This window comes from Hipposideros armiger, unplaced genomic scaffold (genome assembly GCF_001890085.2).
Source record: "Hipposideros armiger isolate ML-2016 unplaced genomic scaffold, ASM189008v1 scaffold_148, whole genome shotgun sequence".
NCBI lineage: Eukaryota > Metazoa > Chordata > Mammalia > Chiroptera > Hipposideridae > Hipposideros > Hipposideros armiger.
In genome coordinates this window covers 1,435,933-1,455,790 of record NW_017731498.1, presented here as the reverse complement: position 1 = coordinate 1,455,790, position 19,858 = coordinate 1,435,933, and the positions used below count along the sequence as shown (strand labels likewise).

At 41.8% G+C, this 19,858-nt stretch overlaps 1 protein-coding gene across 2 annotated transcripts in view; it reads right to left on the bottom strand.

Moving 5' to 3' along the window:
* Window positions 1-7,968: 7,968 nt before the first annotated feature.
* Window positions 7,969-19,858, bottom strand: part of EBPL (EBP like) — a 29,350-nt gene continuing 17,460 nt past the window's right edge. The window contains exons 2-4 of one of the 2 annotated variants that reach the window (XM_019650818.1): window positions 15,690-15,759; window positions 9,840-9,978; window positions 7,969-8,503 (exon numbers count right to left, since the gene is read on the bottom strand). In XM_019650818.1, the coding sequence (XP_019506363.1) occupies window positions 8,263-8,503; window positions 9,840-9,978; window positions 15,690-15,759 (450 nt within the window). In that variant the 3' untranslated portion in view covers window positions 7,969-8,262. The other variant, XM_019650819.1, reaches the window with a different exon arrangement.

Genomic DNA, 19,858 nt, shown 5'->3' with positions numbered 1-19,858 from the left:
CGGCGACTGATCTGCCTCGCCCGGGAAGAGCGCAATGATGGTGCCAACTTGGGCCAGTGAAGCAACGTCCTCCACAACTAGACTGAAGAACAAAATGACAGCAACTTGTCTGTTCCCCTTCCCCCAATTCCCCAGCACTGTTCCCATCCCCCCAATTCCCCAATTAAAAAAAATAGGGTAGCTGAATAGATAAGAAAACAAGACCCTTACATATATTGCCTACAAAAGACTCGTTTCAGATAGAAAGGCACAAGCAAACTGAAAGTAAAGGGGTGAAAAAAGATATTGCATGAAAATAGAAATGATAAAAAACAAACAAACTGGAGTAGTAATACTTATACCAGACAAAATAGACTTTTAAAAAAGGCTATAACAAGCAACAAAGAAGGACCCAGTAATCCCACTTCAGGGTATTTATCCAAAGAAACCCAAAACACTACTTCCAGGGGACATGAGCATCCATATGTTCATTGCAGCATTGTTTACAATGGCCGAGATATGAAGGCAGCCCTGGTGTCCATCAAAGGAGGAATGAATAAAAAGGAAGTGGTACATATATACAATGGAATATTGCTTAGCCGTGAAAGGGAATGTGTTCTTGCCATCTGTGGTAACATAGATGAACCTGGGGAGTATTGTGCTAAGTGGAGTATTTCAGACAGAGAAAGACAGATGCAATGTGATTTTGCTTATATGTGGAATGTAAAGAGCAAAACAAACAAACAAAACAAAAACAAACTCATAGATACCCAGAACATTTTGATGGTTGTCAGATGGGAGGGGGATTTGGGAGAATGGGTGAAAAAGGAGAAGGGATTAAGAAGTGCAAATTAGGAGGAGAGATCCAAAATGGCAGAGTTGATAAACATTGTGCTTGCTTCCTTCTGTGAACACATTAAAACTACAACTAAATTGGAGAACCATTTGAAGCCTGGCTGACCAGAAGCTTTGTAGCTAAGGATATAAAGAAGAAGCCACGTCAAGACTAGTAGGAGGGGTGGAGACACGAAATGGGTTGGCCCCAAACCTCTGTGTGGTGGTTGAGAACCGGGAGGGGTATCTCGGCCACAGAGATTTTCTTTGGAGGAGTGAGAGACCTCAGCCCCATACCAGCCTCCTCAGCCCAGAATACTGGTGCCAGAAATTGGAGCCCCCACAACATCTGGTGGTAAAAAACACGTGGGGATTCTGACCTTCCTGGTGGGATGGAAGGCTGCAGGAAAGTCAGACGTTCTCTTAAACGGCCCACACACAGACTCTCTCACCCCCAGGCATTCACCCTGGGTTCTAGTGAAGGTCCGGTGACTTGGGAAATGGACCAAGGTGTGTGGCTTTGGGGCAAGGCTGGTGGATGGGTGAAGTGATCCACACACCAACCTAGCGTTCCTGACTTGTCAGCCAGGAACCCACCGAAAGGGTACCTGAGAGGGCTGGGTGGGAGACTTGGAAAAGAAAGAGACTAGAGACGAAAGCTGGGGACAGGAGGTCCACCCAATGCTGATGGCAGAGAGTGACCTCGTTTATTATTTGTATACAGCTTTTATAGCAAAAGTAACTTTTCTAGGGTAGGGGGTTTGGGGACCCTGAGGGAATAGCCCCCTCCTCTCAGGGAACAAATTCCTTGGAAGCAATCTTTCTGAAGCGAGACAAAACAAAGTATAGCAAGCAGAAACTGTTAATAGGATGGCTTTCCACTCTGTAGCTTTCAAAGTCATTGGCTGCTTTCTCCTCAGTGGCCAACCTTCCCACATTGCTCACCCGGGCCTGAGAGCCTGTCAGCCTGCCAGCTTTCAGGCTTAACCCTTACTGCAGACCTCCGGCTCCCTACAGACGGGCATCATTTTCCCTGTGTGTGGTCCTCCTTCTGTGCAGCTGGCAGGCAGGCGCCATCTTCCCTATGTTGAGCCTGCCCTCATGAGTCAAATCTGAATCTGATTGGTCTGGTGAGCTCTGCAGCTCCATCCTGCTGACTCACTGGGAACCTGTCCTACCCAGCTCCGCCAATGCCAGGGGCACTTTCTCCCAGAAACAACCAGCCCTACCCACATTGCACTGTTTCTTGGAAAAATATCCAAGTCCACAGGCCCCAGGTGGGTGGCAACTGGCCTCCGGTGTGCTCTGGGATTTTTGCTGAGTCGCTCTAGACTCAGCACTGGCACCAAACCAGAGTCTACATTTACCTGGTGACCACAATTCTTTCCACTCTACTGACTCCCAGAGACCCTGCCTCACCCACTGGTGAACCGTCTGAGGTTTTATCAGCGGCTGAACCTTAAGGGAACTGGCAGGTTGCAGCAGACCTGGGACATCCTGGCTTTTTGCAGAGCGACCCCAGGCTTGGTACTGGTGGTAGCCATCCTCGGTTTGCAGTGTGACTTCTCCTACATGCCTCTAACTTTAGCATAGACAGCAAACACCCACGGATAGCTTTATAGCTAGCTCCTACCACATAGTATCCAGATGGCCATTGGTAGACAGTGACCTGAGCCTGCACCAAAGCCCCTCCCAAGAGGCCCCAAAACCAACATACTTGGAGGTGGACTTCAGACCACTGCAGAGCACTACCCAATTAGCCCTACAAGCCGCATATACAAAGGGCAGTCTCAACAGGCACCAGAGCCTGCTAGGGCGAATCCCACTCAATAAGGTAGCCCTCCCTTCCCCCTAGCATCCTGTAAGCTGTGGATGTGGCTAAATCCCATAGGCTATCAACCTGAGGGGCAATCCCACCTACAGATGTGCCAATAACAATCAAGGCTCAATTATAACAAGACAGCACACACAACCTACACAACGGACACTACTGGAGCACCCAGCATAGGTGACCAGGGAGATTGTGCCAGGGCCCCACAGGGCACCTACTATATAAGGCCACCCAGCCAAGACTGGGAGACATAGCAGCCCTACCTAGTACATAGAAACAAATGCAGAGAGGCTGCCAAAATGAGGAAACAAAGAAATAGGCCCCAAATGAAAGAACAGGAGAAAACTCCAGAAAAAGAACTAAACAAAATGGAGGGAGGCAAGCAACCTACCAGATACAGAGTTCAAGACAGTGGTTATAAAAATGCTCAAGGAACTTAGTGAGAACTTTAACAAAGAGATAGCAAGCATTAAAAAGGGACATAGAAACCATAAAAAAGAACCAGACAGAAGTGAAGACCACAATAACTGAAATGAAGAATGCACTAGAAAGAATCACCAGCAAACTAGATGAAGTAGAGGATCAAATCAGTGATTTGGAAGACAGTGGAGCACAAAACACCCTATTAGAACAGCAAAAAGAGAAAAGAATCCAAAATAAATGAGGATAGTTTAAGAGACCTCTGGGACAACGTCAAGCATAACAACATTCACATGATAGGGGTACCAGAAGGAAGAGACAAAGCAAAGGATTGAGAACCTATTGGAAGAAATAAAGACTGAAAACTTTCCCAATCTGGTGAAGAAAAGAGGCATACAGGTCCAGGAAGTGCAGAGAGTTCCAAACAAGATGAACCCAAACAGGCCCACACCAAGACACATTGTAATTAAAATGGCAAAGGTTGAAGACAAAGACAGAATCCTAAAAGCAGCAAGAGAAAGGCAACTAGTAACTTATAATGGAGCTCCCATAAGACTGTCAGCTGATTGCTCAACAGAAACTTTGTAGGCCAGAAAGGATTGGCACGAAATATTCAACATGATGAAAAGCAAAGACCTACAACTCAGGATACTCTATCCAGCAAGGCTATCATTTAAAATCATAGGACAGATAAAGAGCTTCCCAGACAAGAAAGAGCTAAAGGAGTTCATCACCAAACCAGTATTACAAAGAATGTTAGAGAGACTTAAGATTGAAAAAAAAAAGTCAAAATTATGAATAAAATTGAAATAGCTACATATCTATCAATAATTACTTTAAATGTAAATAGATTAAATGCTCCAATCAGAAGACATAGGAGAGCTGAATGGATAAGGAAACAAGACCCTTATGTATGCTGCCTACAGGAGACTCACTTCAGGTATAAAGACACACACAGACAGAAAGTAAAGGGATGGAAAAAATTATTTCATGAAAATGGAAATGAGGGTCGGCCGAGTGGCACGTTGGTTAAGAGCTGGCTTGGGACGCCAGCTCTGCACAGCAGGGCCCCGGTTCAGATCCCACATGAGAGCCAGTGACACTGCCCTCTACAGCTAAGATGGTGAACAACAGCTCGACCTGGAGCTGGGCTGCCATTAGTCGCCAGCGATGGCGTAGGCTGCAGCCCCTGCTGCAGTGGGCTGCCATAAGCTACCCTGTGTGGCCGGCAGCCAGCGTGAGCAGCCAGCAGCCAGTGTGAGCTGCCATCCAGAGGCCTGCGACTGATCAGCCTCACCCAGGAAGAGCACAATGATAATACCAACATAAGCCAGTGAAGCAACGTCCTCCACTAGACTGAAGAAAAAACGGACAGCAACTTATCTGCTTCCCTTCCCCCAATTCCCTAATACTGTTCCCCTCCCCCAATTCCCCAATAAAATCTTTAAAAAAAATGGAAATGAAAAGAATGGAAAAAATCTGGGGTAGCAACACTTACACCAGACAAAATAGACTTTAAAACAAAGACTACAAGAGACAAAGAACGACCCAGTAATCCTACTTTGGGGTATTTATCCGAAGAAACCCAAAACGCTACTTTGGGAAGACCAATGCATCCATATGTTTGTTGCAGCATTATTTAGCCAAGATGTGGAGGTAGCCTGGGGTCTGTTGATGGAAGAATGGACAAAGCAGAGGTGATACATATATGCAATGGAATATTGCTCAGCCATAGAAGGAAATCAGTTCTTGCCATCTGCGGTGGCATGAGTGGACCTGGAGGGTATTATACTGAGTGGAGTATGTCAGACAGAGCAAGACAGATGCAATGAGATTTTGCTTATATGTGGAATCTGAAGAACAAAATAAACAAAAAAGAACAAAAACAAACTTATAGATACAGAAAACATTTTGATGGTTGCTAGATGGGAGGGGGTTGGAGGTGTGGTTGAAAAAGGGGAAGGGATTAATAAATACAAATTGGTTGTTACAAAGTAGTTATGGGGATGTAAATTAAAGCATAGGGAATACAGTCAATAATATGGTAATAACTATGTACAGTGCCAGGTGGGTGCTAGACTAGTCAGGGGAATCATTTCATAATGATTAATTTCTTAAATTATATAAATGTCTTACCATTATCCTGTACACCTGAAATTAATATAAACTAATATTGAATGTCAAAAAAATATTGTAAAAACTATGTATAGTGTCAGAAGAGTACTAGATTTATTGGGATGATCACTTTGTAAGTTATATAAATGTCTAATCACTATGTTGTACATTTAAAACTAATATAATATTGTATGTTAACTGTAACTGAAAAATCAATTATTTAAAAAAAGTAGAAATTGGTAGTTACAAAATAGTCATGGGGATGTAAAGCAGAGCATAGGCAAGATAGTCAATGATATAATAATAGCCATGTATAGTGCCAGATGGGCACTAGACTATTCAAGGGGATCACTTCTTAAATTATATGAATGTCTAACCACTATGCTGTACACCTGAAATTAATATAAAATAATATTGAATATCAACTATAACTGAAAATTTAAAAAGGAGGAAAAGGTGAAGGGCAATAAGTGGTCAAAATTTCAAGGTATAAAAAAAATAAGTCATGGGGATGTAATGTACAGCATAGGGAATATAGTCAATCATATTGTGATAACATGGTACCCTGTCAGATGGTTGCTGGGCTTATCATGGTGATCACTTCTTTAGGTATACAAATGTTGAATAAGTATGGTGTACACCTGAAACCAATATAATATGGTATGTTAGCTGTATTTTAATAAAAATATTTTTTTAAAATCAGGAAAAAAGGACCATCCTTTCCCCACCGCTCTGCAATGGCACCTTTGTCATAAATCCACTGTCCACATATGAGAAGGTCTGTTCTGGACCTTCTAGTCTGTTCCATTGGTCTATTTGACAACCCCTGTGCCAATACTACATTGCCTTAATTACTGTAGCTTTATTTTTAAAATTTTTTTAATTCTATTTTTTTTTAAAGATTTTTATTGGGGAATTGGGGGATGGGAACAGTGCTGGGGAATTGGGGGAAGGGGAACAGACAAGTTGCTGTCATTTTGTTCTTCAGTCTAGTTGTGGAGGACGTTGCTTCACTGGCCCAAGTTGGCACCATCATTGCGCTCTTCCCGGGTGAGGCAGATCAGTCGCTGGCTTCTGGACGGCCGCTCACTGCGGCTGCTGGCCGCTCACTGCGGCTGCTGGCTACACACGGTAGCCCATGGCAACCCACTGCCACAGGGGCTGCAGCCCATGCCGTTGCCGGAGACTCACGGCAGCCCAGCTCCAGGTTGAGCTGTTGTTCAGCATCTTAGCTGTAGAGGGCAGTGTCACTGGCCATCATATATGGGATCCGAACCGGGGCCCTCTGACCTCCCAAGCCAGTTCTTAACCATCGCGCCACTCGGCCGGCCCTAATTCTATTTTAATTGTTTATTGGTAACTGATTTGGTTTTAATCTTATGAATGCTGAATTGTGTTACTCGGTGGTTCCCTACCTGCTCTTCCATGAAAACATCATCCCACTTGTTCAAGTGGCATGGTAAATGTTGCGAAAAGTTGGGTTAAACAAGTTAACGTAGTATTTTTATTGTGGGACTTCTATAGCCTTTAATGTGCTAACATAATATTTCTCACACTTACATGGCTATACTTATTCAATAGTCAACAAATATTGATCAGGTATCATTCAGGATTCAAGTGTAGAGAACAGCAATTACTCTAGGTGTTTTAAGCAGGAACATTTAATATAGGGAATTGGATGCCTACAAAAATCAGTGGGTGCTGAAAGAACAGGGTCTTGGCTAAGCCTCTAGGAAGGACTGACTCCCAGATGACCTCAGAATGGACCCTCCCAAGGGAGGCACTACCAGTGAGGCTGCCACCAGAACTACTCGGCCTGCAAACCCTTCATTCTTGCTGCCCCAACCACAACTGCCTCTCAATATATGGGAAGTCAGACACTTTGTACTCATGTCAAAATGTCAAACCCCTCGCATTTCTAGGATCTTACTTGTCACCACGAAGCAGAAATAAACAAACAAAAAAACTCCAAAACAAAAAAAACAGGGACAGTTGAAACTAGTCTCCCTGCTTTTATCCCCATGTCTCATAAGTGCCTCTGAAAGGAAAAAACAATTTTGCACCAGGGACCATAACCTCCAGTTCTCGGCAGGATAAGGAAGACACCTAGAAGGAGGGGGCAACACACTCAGCTCTCGGAACGATGGTATCCACCACAGCTTATCAAGGGCCTGGTGTATGAGCCGGGCACTCTTCTGGGCAGAGAATACATCTGTGAGTTTAGCATCTGGTAAAAAAGGCAGGTGTTAAACAAGTTAATGTGGGCACCTGCTCCCCACCTCCAACAGAATTGCTATAACCACCTCCCAAAACTAGTGCTTTATGAAACACAATGTGGTCATGTTTCCCTCTTGGTTCCGAAGGTTAAGTGATACGTTTGTGCTTCACTTCTATCAATTATATATGATGTTATGGCATGCACTTGGCATATGAACTTTACCTTCATCTTATTATTTCTCACTCTTATTTTCCCTGTGTTCCTACTTCCTTTTTACATAATGTACAATTTGCAAGGTAACTAAAATCTTCAATCTTGAAAAAGGGCAGATACAACTCAAGTATCTGTCTGTGTGAAACCCCAATGTCACCCACCAGGAGCTGGCTCACTCATAAATTCTGACTACTGTCATTTTTGTTGGCATCACAAATTTGACAAATTATAAATGTAAAATAAAAGTATTCATTTCATTTCTATTTTCACTTTGGTAACAAAAAGACTAGTGAGAAGATTAGAAGTGAAGTATCAACATGTTCTTTGGAATAAAAAATGAATATAACATGCTCTATAGTATTTTACCATAATTGGCTTTATTAATATAACAATGCTTGCCATAAAAATTTATAATTAAATCTTATTATTACAAGTTTAAATTTATTCTCTGTTCCCTATATTGCCATTTAATTGGGGGGAAAAAAACAATAACAATACCTTGCCACCTTACAATCAATTTGAAATAGGTTATTCAGGAATAACAATATAAAAAGAAAGCCCAGACTGGAATGTATTAAATTTTGGCCACACAAAAAGATTTGACCTATTCTGGCTCATAAAGCAAGATTATAACATTTATGATTTTGAAAATTCACTGAAACTTTTTCCCTAAACTATTTCCTTTGTGATACATTTTCTCGAGTTCTACCCATGACTGCCACAGTAACAGTCCTGGGATCAGAACCCACACACTATTGAAAAATACCAGATAGACCCAAAAGTAGAGCCAGTTGTTGGTGTTGAGGTTGGGGCTTCCCATAAGCCAGTCTGGGGAGAAGGTCATCCACCCGCCATACAATTCACACACGCACAGGGTGATCTGTATGAAATGCCTGTTAGAGAGAAAGAAACAAGGAATGAAACTGCCAGCTCAGCACCCTGAACCTTTTCTTTAACAGCGGCATCAACACAGTCTTCCAGGGCAGAAAACCTCTCTGAAGTTGGACCTCAGGCTTCGTGTGGCGCTCCTTTGATGAGGCAGTGCAATCTAATTAATGAAGACCCCTGTTTTCTTTGAAGAAGCAACGCTGTCCATTCTAGAACACTATTCTCAAGAGTTAAGTAAGGTCTCTTGGGTATTCTGTCCTATTCTTGGGAGGATTTAGTGAGGTCTCACATGACCCAGCAAAGACAGACCTGGGTGTGAATCTTGTTATGAGCTGCAATTTCACCAGTTGTAAAATAGGATAATAATAATAATAACCCTTTCCTCAAATAATCTTGCAGAGATTGAATGAGATATAGAGAAAGGGCTGAGCACTGTGCCTGGCACATAGTAAGCACTCAACAATGCAGATATTATAAGTGCTTTAAATAAGAAGCTAATGGGTGCATATAGTAAGGATACATTCATGATCAGGAATCAAAGATATGTCAAGGCACCAAGGAGAAATTTACTTTTTACTGCTCACTATCTATGTACAACTGGGTGGGGAAAAGTGGATTAAATGACCCGTGGGGTCTCTTTCAAATCTGAAATTTTATAATGAAGCTTTAAATAAATAAGATGTCTTCAGTGCAAGATGGTAGAAAACTGAATGCAACTGTGCCTACCTGACACTGTTTTAGGGCATCATCTCCAGGCTAGCAATCTATTTGCCCCAGGTCACTTTGTCCCTAAGAAGGAGAGGAAGGAAAAGGGAGGGAGGGAGGAGAATTCAAAGTCTCAGAGTTTGACTGATGGATAGTTAATCTTCCACCTTTCTCCTTCCTCTCCCTATGCTTCTGCCTTCCTCATATCTTCCAACCTGCTTCTGAAAAGATTTCTCATTTATCTGGCATGTCTAGTTCAGAATTATGTAAGAGAATTTACTTTGTGTCAAATGGAATAGGAGTTTTTCTGGAGTGATTTTGGGGGGAAAAAAAGAATGGAAATATTACCCCTTTATTCTTCAAAATATTGGTGGCATATCATCCAGTGCTGTTAACTACGTGCTTGCCTACAGTGACTAGGTTGTCACTATAATCATATTCCTCATAATTTCTTTGGAACCATCTGAAATGATCCTGCTGGCACAAGGATCCTTATTTAATATCAAACAATTTTCATTTCTACTCTAATTTTTGTCTAACAAAGAAATGTGGTCATAATCTACTCCAAATGTCACTTAGGCATTAGGACAGCTGATGCTTCTCCTCTTTTCAGCAGGACAGGAGCAGGGCACTTACCGATAATATTTCTCTTTGACTATGGCATAAATGAGAACCAATGCCAGAGACCCATCTAGGACAACTGTCAGAATTTCCAAAGACACAATGGTTGGGTCGAAATTAAGCCATCTTGCATCAGCTTTGCCATATTCTTGCCCTAAAAACAAAACACACTTTGTTACTTATCTGGCAATAATATCATGTTATATTGATAAAATAATTTAGTTTCCAAAGTGCTTTCACATATGTGCCCTCTTCACCCCCACCTTTTCATTATAAGCAGCAGAATTCTAAATTAACTCGACAGTCATATTTTGCAAAGACAGTCTTTAATAATTATCTTGGTAAATGCAATATAATTCCTTTAAACTTTCAATATAAAGTCTGTAAGTATAATTTAGATGTGGAAAAATTATTAAGGAAGTACTTATTTTAAAACACGTGTTTGTTGAGTGCTGAGGGGGCAGAAGGAAGAGGAGGGGAATAATGGAGTCTGGACTACAGAATGAATCCAAAATGGACAAACGGGGCATTTCAGTCTGCTACATTTCACTAACAGCCACCACAAAAACCTCTATTGTGCTATGGGGAGCTAAGAAACCTTTCCGGACTCCATTATCACGATTGTTTCTTCTAGAAAGCACCGTGAGGTATGAAAGTCTTTTTAGAGCTGGACTGAGAGCCATGCACTGGGTGAAACCATATATATTCCCCTTCCTCCCTACATTCCTCCCTCTTTCCCTCTTTTTCCCTTCCTTTCCCTTCCCTTCCCCTCTCCCTCTCTCTTTCTCTCTCTCTCCCTCTTTCTCTCTCCCTCCCTCTCCCTCTTTCTTTCTTTCCTCCCTCTCAGTCTCCCTCCCCCTCTCTCCCTCCCTCCTCTCTTTCTCTCTTATCAAGTAATACATGTTGGTCCTAAGATCTCAAATAATCAAAGTAAAAAAAAAGAAGTCCCCACCTTCTCTCCCTTTAAATCCTATTCTCACATTATTTAGAAAAGGTATGAATGACAATGGAATGCAATTCTGCCCTAAGAAAAGATGAAATAGTGCCATTTGTGACAACATGGATGGGTCTTGAGATTATCAGGCTAAGCAAAATAAGTCAGACAGAAAAGTTAAGAACCATAATTTCACTAATATGTGGTATATAACACTGAAAACAAGAAAGGAACAAGACAAACAAATGAAGAAACAAAAACTCATAGACACAGACAATAGTTTAGCAGAGGGTATGTGGGGAGGAGGATGGTAGAAGAGGGTAAAGGGGGTCAAATATATGGTGATAGAAGGAGAACTGACTCTGGGTGGTGAACACACAATGTGATATATAGATGATGTATTACAGAATTGTACACTTGAAACCTATGCAACTTTACTAACAATTGTTACCCCAATAAATAATTTTTTAAAAAAAGAAAGAAAAGGTATGAATAGTAAAAAATTAGCGACATGTTCTGATTGGGCTGAGCAGCAGAGGCTCTTGTCACTTAGTGGCCAGAGTTAGGCTCCCTGGGGCCAGGGATAAAGGGTTCTAATGAAAGGCTGTTCTGAGGAGGCCAGTAAACAGGATTAGCTATTTAATGAGATAACACACAGACACATGCTGAGAGGAGATTCTGTGAAAGGACAACACAAGCAGCAGGCCAGGCACAGCCATCCATCTTGTCCTGAGCTGATTGCCAGCCATAACTAACCGGAAAACAACACAACTAGTAAAAGTAAAAATTTTTCCTCTACATTTAAACATGTATACAATAGGCAAAACGTACCCTTGTGTGCATCCAAATCAAAGAAAATATCACAGGTAAAATGTCAATGCTGTAGGAGCTAGGAGATTAGTGGGTGTTCAGACATTCATAAATACACCACCATTCATTCACTCTTTAATTCAGCACATCTTTTGGAGCATACAGACTCACAGCAACTGGGACACGAAGTATGACGGCATTTGTGAGGTCAAACCATGCATTGAGTGATGGTGACAGAGTATGGGACACGGAGGAAGAAGCACCTAAGCCAGACAAGGGAGATGAGGCGTTTTGATCACTTCCTCTTCACCTTTTATGAGAAAGCAAGGTGGGGCCGGGACTTGCAGTTAGGCCATTTGAGGCCCCCTGGATTTTACCAGATGTCAAGGCACTCAGAATATTGGATCTTCATTTCAGGCCTTACACCACAAGAGATGACTCCTGAACTGGGTGAAGGAGAAGGGTGTTTCAGGGAGGAGCACGTGCAAAGGCCTGGAGCCGAGAGAACATGGCATGTCTGAAACTATATTTAATTCAGCAAAGCTGAAGAAGGCAGTGGGGGTGGGGTGGGGGTGCAAGGTTAAAGCCAGAGCAGAAGGCAGGGGTAGGGGGGTGGACAGCAAAAGCAGGCCCTTCGGCCCTCAGTCCCCGCGTATCAAGCTTCTGGTACCTCCTCATCTACTGCTTAACCCTGCCCATCTCTTTGCTGATTAAATACCTACAGCATAAGGGCAAACAGCATTGATAAGCCTAATGCTGTCTGTGGTCATTCTCATTTACTTTGTGACTGACAGGTTTAGGCAGAGGTTTGGAGGGAAGGATGCACACTCAAGACTGGAGTATGTCTCCAGGCCCCGAGCCACAGCTGTGCCCTTTCCCACAGAGCGGAGATTAGGAGATGATAGGGGGTAACAAAGACCTTCTCACTTCTCAGAGCCCCTTCTCAACAAGGCCTTAACCTTGGGCTCTGTCCCTGCTTCGTCCAGTTTTTACCAAGAATCCAGCTGAGTCAGTGCAGTGAAAGTCCCAATTCTTGGTATCTGATCACTTTTCCCCCCCAGTTTTATTGAGAATATAATTGACACATAGCACTGTATAGGTTTAAGGTGTACAGCATAATGACTTGACTTACATATATTGTGAGATGATTACCACCAGTTTAGTTAGCATCCATCATCACATATAGATTAAGAAAGAAAAAGAAAAAATGTTGTTTGGTTTCTTTTACTTGTGATGAGAACGCTTAGGATTGATTTACTGTCTTAACTTACAGCAGTGTTAACTATAGTCACCATGTTGTACATTACATCCTCAGTACTATTTATCACATGACTGGAAATTTGTACGTTTTGACCACCTTCATCTAATTCCCTCATCTCCCAACTCTGCCTCTGATAACCACAAATCTGATCTCTTTTTCTGTGAGTCTGGGTTTGTTTGTTTTTTAGATTCCACATATAAGTGAGATCATATAGTATCTTTTTCTGTCTGACTTATTTCACTTAGCATAATGCCCTCAAGGTCCATCCATATTGTCACAAATGGCAGATTTTCCTTCTTTTTTTAATGGCTGAATAATATTCCATTGGACATACAGAGGGTGCCAAAAAATGTATACACATTGTAAGAAAGAAAAACTGTATTAAAATTGTGATACTCAATATATACCGATAACAAAAGATGAATACAAATCACATTTGGCTTCTGCAATTACAAGAGGTGCTCAAAGTGGTTACCATCAGCGTCCAGGCACTTCTGATTATGGCGAACTACTGCTTAAGCAACGTTGACCAAAGTGTACACTTGTGTACATTTTTTTTGTCACCCCCGGTATATAGACCACGTTTTCTTTACCCATTCATCTGTGATGGACACTTAGGTTGTTTCAATGTCCTGGCTGTTGTAAACAATGCTGCAGTGAACATAGGGATGCAGCTGTGTGATCCAATTCCTCACCCCCCACCCTCCATACCTTATCACCCCAGCCTGCCTTCAGCAACAATCCAGCTAGTGGGTTTGTGAAATATCCTCCAGCCTTGATGTTTCTTTTTAATAATTTTCCATCCACTGAGCCCACCTTGCTCCTTGGCTATCAACCTCCACTTGTCCTTGTTTTTTTGTTTTGTTTTTTAAAGATTTTTATTGGGGAATTGGGGGATGGGAACAGCGCTGGGGAATTGGGGGAAGGGGAACAGACAAGTTGCTGTCTTTTTGTTCTTCAGTCTAGTTGTGGAGGATGTTGCTTCACTGGCCCAAGTTGGCACCATCATTGCGCTCTTCCCAGGCGAGGCAGATCAGTCGCTGGCTTCTGCTGCTGGCAGTTCACGCTGGCTGCTGGCTACAAATGGTAGCCCATGGCAACCCACTGCAGCAGGGGCTGCAGCCTACCCCGGGGATTCACGGCAGCCCAGCTCCAGGTTGAGCTGTTGTTCAGCATCTTAGCTGTAGAGGGCAGTGTCACGGGCCCTCACATGTGGGATCCGAACCGGGGCCCTCTGGCGTCCCAAGCCAACTCTTAACCCACGCACCGCTCTGTCGGCCCTCCACTTGTCCTTGTTATATCTGGAGTTGAGCCTGATCTCGCCCCCGTATTGCAAAGCCCCACTGCAGTGGTGCTTCTTGAATAAAGTCCTCCTGACCATCTTTAACAAGTTCATGACTAATTTTTCTTTACCAAGGTCTATGGAATGTCAACAGCCCAGCTCTACATCCTGGTGAACAAAGGACAGTCCACAGATGAACATCTGGGAGGCCTTATCAGATCCTGAGAATCAGAACCTGTATTTTAACAAGAGCCCCAGGCAATCAGTGCTCTTTAAAGCCCAAGAAGCACGACTTTATATTACCTACTGGATTTTCACTTTCACGAGAAAAAGGGCACCTCCATTAAACGAGTTTTCACTTTTTTTAAAGGTGAAAATGTAAACTGAAGATGATGGATAAAGTTTGAGTTAGATGTTTGCATTTCGTAGGACTGAGCCAATTCTGGGCGTGTCCCTTTCTCTGAAGCCAGGCAGGGCAGCCAGCGGGGAGGACGATGGCTTAGGCTGGCGTCCTCCAGCCCCTGGGCGTCCCCAGCAATTCTCAAGCACAGTGTAGTCCGGCTTACTCACCAAAAAGGTGCACAGCTGGTGGGGCGGAAGGAGCTGGACTCCAGGCGCGGGGCTCAGGCTCCTTGAGCTACCACTGGCTCGGACCTGAGAGGCAGCCAAGAGGATACACGTTTTGCCTTGAGAAGCACTAACTGTAGCTGAATCAATTCTCTAGAATGAGTTTCCTAACACTAGTGATAAACAGGAGTCCCAACACAGATCCTGGCTGGGGGAGATCATTTCAGCATTGTGGAAGAAATGAGATAAACAACGAGGAATTTTAGACGCAAAATCTGAAAGAAGTTATCCCGCGCAAGGCAGTTTGATCACAGAGGCACAGTGCCCTGTTGTGGGCCAGTTTACGTGTCTGTTAGTGTTGACGTGGCATATGGGAGCCAGTCAACACTAACTGATTGAATGTGGACTGATTTATAGTGAGCATGAAGGAGATAAGAAAACAAGTTAATATCTCTGTAGTGCAAGATTTTTGGAAATTCTCTACAAGATATATATATATATATATATATATATATATATATATATATATATATATATATATATATCTTGTATATATGTATATATATGAAAGTTGACATTACAAATATGAAAGACATCCAGTTTAAATACTGCAAATGCTTCAATGTGCACTCACTACAAACATGTTTAATACAAAGCTTTATTAAAATACAATTCACATGCCATACAATTTACCTGTTTAAAGTGTACCATTCAGTGGGTTTTTGTGAATTCAGATTTGAATCACCACAGTTTCATTTTAGAACATTTCATCACCCCCCGAAAAAACCTATACCCATTATCAGTCATTCTCCACGTCCCTGCAACATCCCTCTTCTCTCCTGCAACCCCCAGGCAACCACTAATCTGTAATCTGTCTCTACAGATTCACTTACTCTGGACATTTTATATAAATGAAATCATACAGGATGGGATACAGGTACTCATTTAATTGACAACCACACATGCAATTAATCTCAAACATTTCAAATGCAAACATTTAAAATTACTTACACAATGAGGCAATCAAGCCATCAGAATTTGCAATGTTTCCTGTGAGAGACAAGTAGACAAAAGGGCCTTCCTGGAAAGAAGAAAATGAAAACATGCTCTAGTTTAGCATCACAACCACAGGATGGCACCACAGATACGTGGTATTGCATAGCAGCATCTCTTCCCACCCCACCCCAGTCGGCACCCTCAGAGCACACCTATACAGCCACTGGAGATGCTACCCTGGAGCCTGGCTCCCTGACCTTGGAAATGGAGAAGTCCAAAGCTAATATTTATATATGTTATCTTTTCAATGATTGGCATTATAAAATGAGAGATGTGTTCTTATGGGGAAAAAAGAAATTGAAAATTTTGCACAAGGAAAAAGCTTAAATGTTATACTGAATAGGCTAAATTCTGGATTATTCCAGGGATTTTACACCTTCGAGAAGTATCTCACAGCAGTTCATTTTGTCTCACTTCAAGAAAAAAAAAAATACAAGACCTCTTAACTAAAGTGGCATTCAAATAGCTATACCAGAGTTGAACTAGCTCTTTTTCCTGCCTGAGGGCAAATTTAGGAAAGTTTAAAATACTTATAGGCTACATTTAAAATTTTAGGTAATGAAATATCTGCAGTTATACTTAGTATTTCTCCATCACTGAAGTGTTTCTTTACCTAGTTTCAAAACTCAAGTAACTAGAATTCACTGGGATATCTAATTATCATGTTGCTCTTTGGATTGTTGCTGGACAATACAACTTTTTTTTCTCAGTTCTTTTTACCAAAGCAATTGCTTATCTGACATTAAAATTGTGCCTCCGCCTAATCCCTGCTCAGTTCTAGTACCACCTCCCAGAGGTTACCACTTACAACCACTTCTGTCTGTAGTTCTGTGGATTATCTTCATGACTCACAATATACTTAGACTGCTATTTCTTTGGATATTATTTTTTAACTGCCCATCCTGAAAAATTATTTAATTTATACTGCTTCCCTTCCCTTTCCCAGTCCTTCCAGTTTTTGATAGCGTAGTGGAGGAAAAAACTTCCTTCTACAAACCTCTTCAGTTCTGTAGCTGGCCTAAGAATTAAACGACCTAAGACAGATTAATAGGAGAAAAGTATACAATTTTTATTTAATATTTTTATTTGTACATGGGAGGTTCCGAAAAAAAAAAAATGAAGATCTGGGCCGGCTGAGTGGCGTGCTGGTTAAGAGGCTAGCTTGGGACTCCAGAGGGCCCCGGTTCGGATCCCACATATGAGGGCCAGTGATGCTGCCCTCTACAGCTAAGATGCTGAACAACAGCTCAACCTGGAGCTGGGCTGCCGTGAGTCGCCTGAGGCGGCAGGTGAGTTGTCATGGGCTACGTGTGTAGCCAGCAGCTGCAGTGAGCGGCTGTCCAGAGGCCAGCGGCTGATCTGCCTCACTAGGGAAGAGCGCAATGATGGTGCTAACTTGGGCCAGTGAAGCGACGTCCTCCACTAGACTGAAGAACGAAAGGACAGCAACTTGTCTGTTCCCCTTCCCCGATTCCCCAGCGCTGTTCCCATTCCCCCAATTCCCCAATAAAATCTTAAAAAAAAAAAAAAAGAAGAAGATCTGAAGAAGCTGTTAGGCCCTAAAGCTAATACTTTTTCACAAAAAGGATGGTAAATGGCAGGGATATAAAGAAGAAAAGGGGCTTGGGCTAGGGGCAGTCAACTGTGGGAAAGTGACTAAGAAATGTATGAGGGAAACTAGTGGAAGATGAGGGTTATTTGGGTAGGTTTGCTTGCACAGGTTCATTTTGGCATTGACTCCCAGTCTCTGGTGATAAGAATGTTCTTCCTTTCCTGATGGGGGGCGGGGGGGGGCACCTTTATCACCAAAACTTTATGACCTGATTTTAGGTGGAAAGAGGGAAATCAGACAGCCCTCCCTGCACCTGCTGTTTCTCAGATGACTTCCACTCAAAATAATCAATATGCCAAAGTGGCATATTTTGGAGAGGCATGTTCTGAACCCCTTCAATAGCGATATCGTTCTCTTTAATTCTTCTATCGGTTACCCAAATTTGTAACTTAAGTAATAAACGGAAAACCTCAGCTTACTCAATCATCAATATGCGTATGTGGACTTCTTACCATATAAGACAAGTGTGACAGCCCCCACCCAGCTTTCGCCCTCTCCTCCCCATTTCCAACTCTCAACTTCCATCTACTTTGCTTGTATGTTGTTGACACTGATAATATATCCATTCCTGTTCTGTAAACATATTTGTCTTCCCTATTTTGTCTATAACTGGATTTTAAAAGCTGAAAAGCCTGTCAACAGCGTTTACAATATGGTGATTATGCAAATATTGTTCACTGCAATGGACCACAATTTTTTTCCCTAAAGAGACAGTTTTTGACCCCTGTGTTACTTAAGGAGAATGTGGTAAATGGAATGTTCTTTCTTACACTCATAAATTTCTCAAAATCATGCTGTATTTTATTTGGCTTCACACTTGAGACATGACTTCCTTTTTTATTTTTTAAATAATTATTTTTCAATTACAGTTGACATACAATATTATATTAGTTTCAGGTGTACAACATATTGATTAGAAATGTATATAACTTATGATCATCCCAAGAAATCTAGTGCCCACTTGACATCATAGTTATTACAATATTATTGACTATGTTCCCTATGCTGTAAACATCCCCATGGCTATTTTGTAACTACCAATTTGTACTTCTTAATCACTTCACCTTTTTCACCCATCTCTCCAACTCCCCTCCCATCTGGCAACCATCAAAATGTTCTCAGTGTCTATGAGTCTCTTTCTGTTTTGTTTATTTGGTTTTTAGATTCCACATATAAGTGAAATCATATGGTATTTGTTATTCTCTGTTTGACCTACTCCACTCAGCACAATACCCCCAGGTCCATCCATGTTGTTTCAGGTGGCAAGATTTCATTCTCTTTATGGCTGAGTAATATTCCATTGTATATATGTACCACTTCTTTAGCCATCATGTATTGATGGACACTTAGGTTGCTTCCATACCTTGGCTATTGTAAATAATGCTGCAATGAACATATGGCTGCATATGTCTTTTCAAATTAGTGCTTTGAATACCCAAAAGTGGAATTACCGGGTCCTTCTATATCTCTTGTTATAGCCTTTGTTTCAAAGTTTATTTTGTCTGGTATAAGTATTGCTACCCAGCTTTTTTTTTTTTTGTCTCCATTTTCATAAAATATCTTTTTCCATCCCTTTCCTTTTAGTCTGTGTGTCTTTCAATCTGAAATGAGTCTCTTGTAAAAGCCCTGATTTTCTTATAAGACTTTTGTTTATGCTACAGTTTGTGATTGCCTTTCTTTTTCTCTGATTGAGAGAAGAAACCTGACTTTCTCCCCATCTCATTAATATCTTCCAGCTTATCTACTCCTATCTGCTGAACAGAGGCTTTCAAGTTAGTTTATTTTGTCTTTCCTTGACACTCTGTAAGTTACTTAATTAGTAAATGCGGTTTATTTCAGAGTATAAATGAAAATTATATTCTTTAATGAAGATTTAAAACATTTCATATGAGATAAACAGCAATGTTTTTAAACAAGAAGTACTCCCAGTCCACTTTGCAAATCTTTATCTTTACCAATTCTTTTTTTTTTTTTTCAGCATCATGGCAGAAATCACACTTTTCCCACTCAGGAGCACTAACTGATTTTTTTGTTTTTAGCAGAGTCATAGCAGGAAATCCACACCACTTCCCTGGCTTGGCCTGGGAAATTTCTAGACAAAACATGTCCACTGGACTGGCCAGTAGAGGCAGTGAGGCCCTCTCTAGGCCTCACAGTCCATCTATCTAGAAGATGAAGGACTTCCCAAAATTTGATTGTGGATCTTATCCTAAAACTAGACATGACTTCCACTAGCAACTTCTTCAACCAGAGCATTAGCAAAACATGGACTCTGACATTAGACCCAAGACCTTTCATCAGAAGCAACTCTGCGTGTGAGAGCAAGATGGAGACCTGGAGACCTGGCAATCTGTAACATGCAGGGACCTATGAGTGTATAACAAATGTGTTCCCTTTTATACCTACCTGTTGAGGTTCTCCTCCTTTTTAAAATCCCAGCTCAAACCCCACTTCTTTTAAGAAACCCTCCCAAACCTAGTGAGGATTAATTTCTCACTCTCCCTTGTTACTA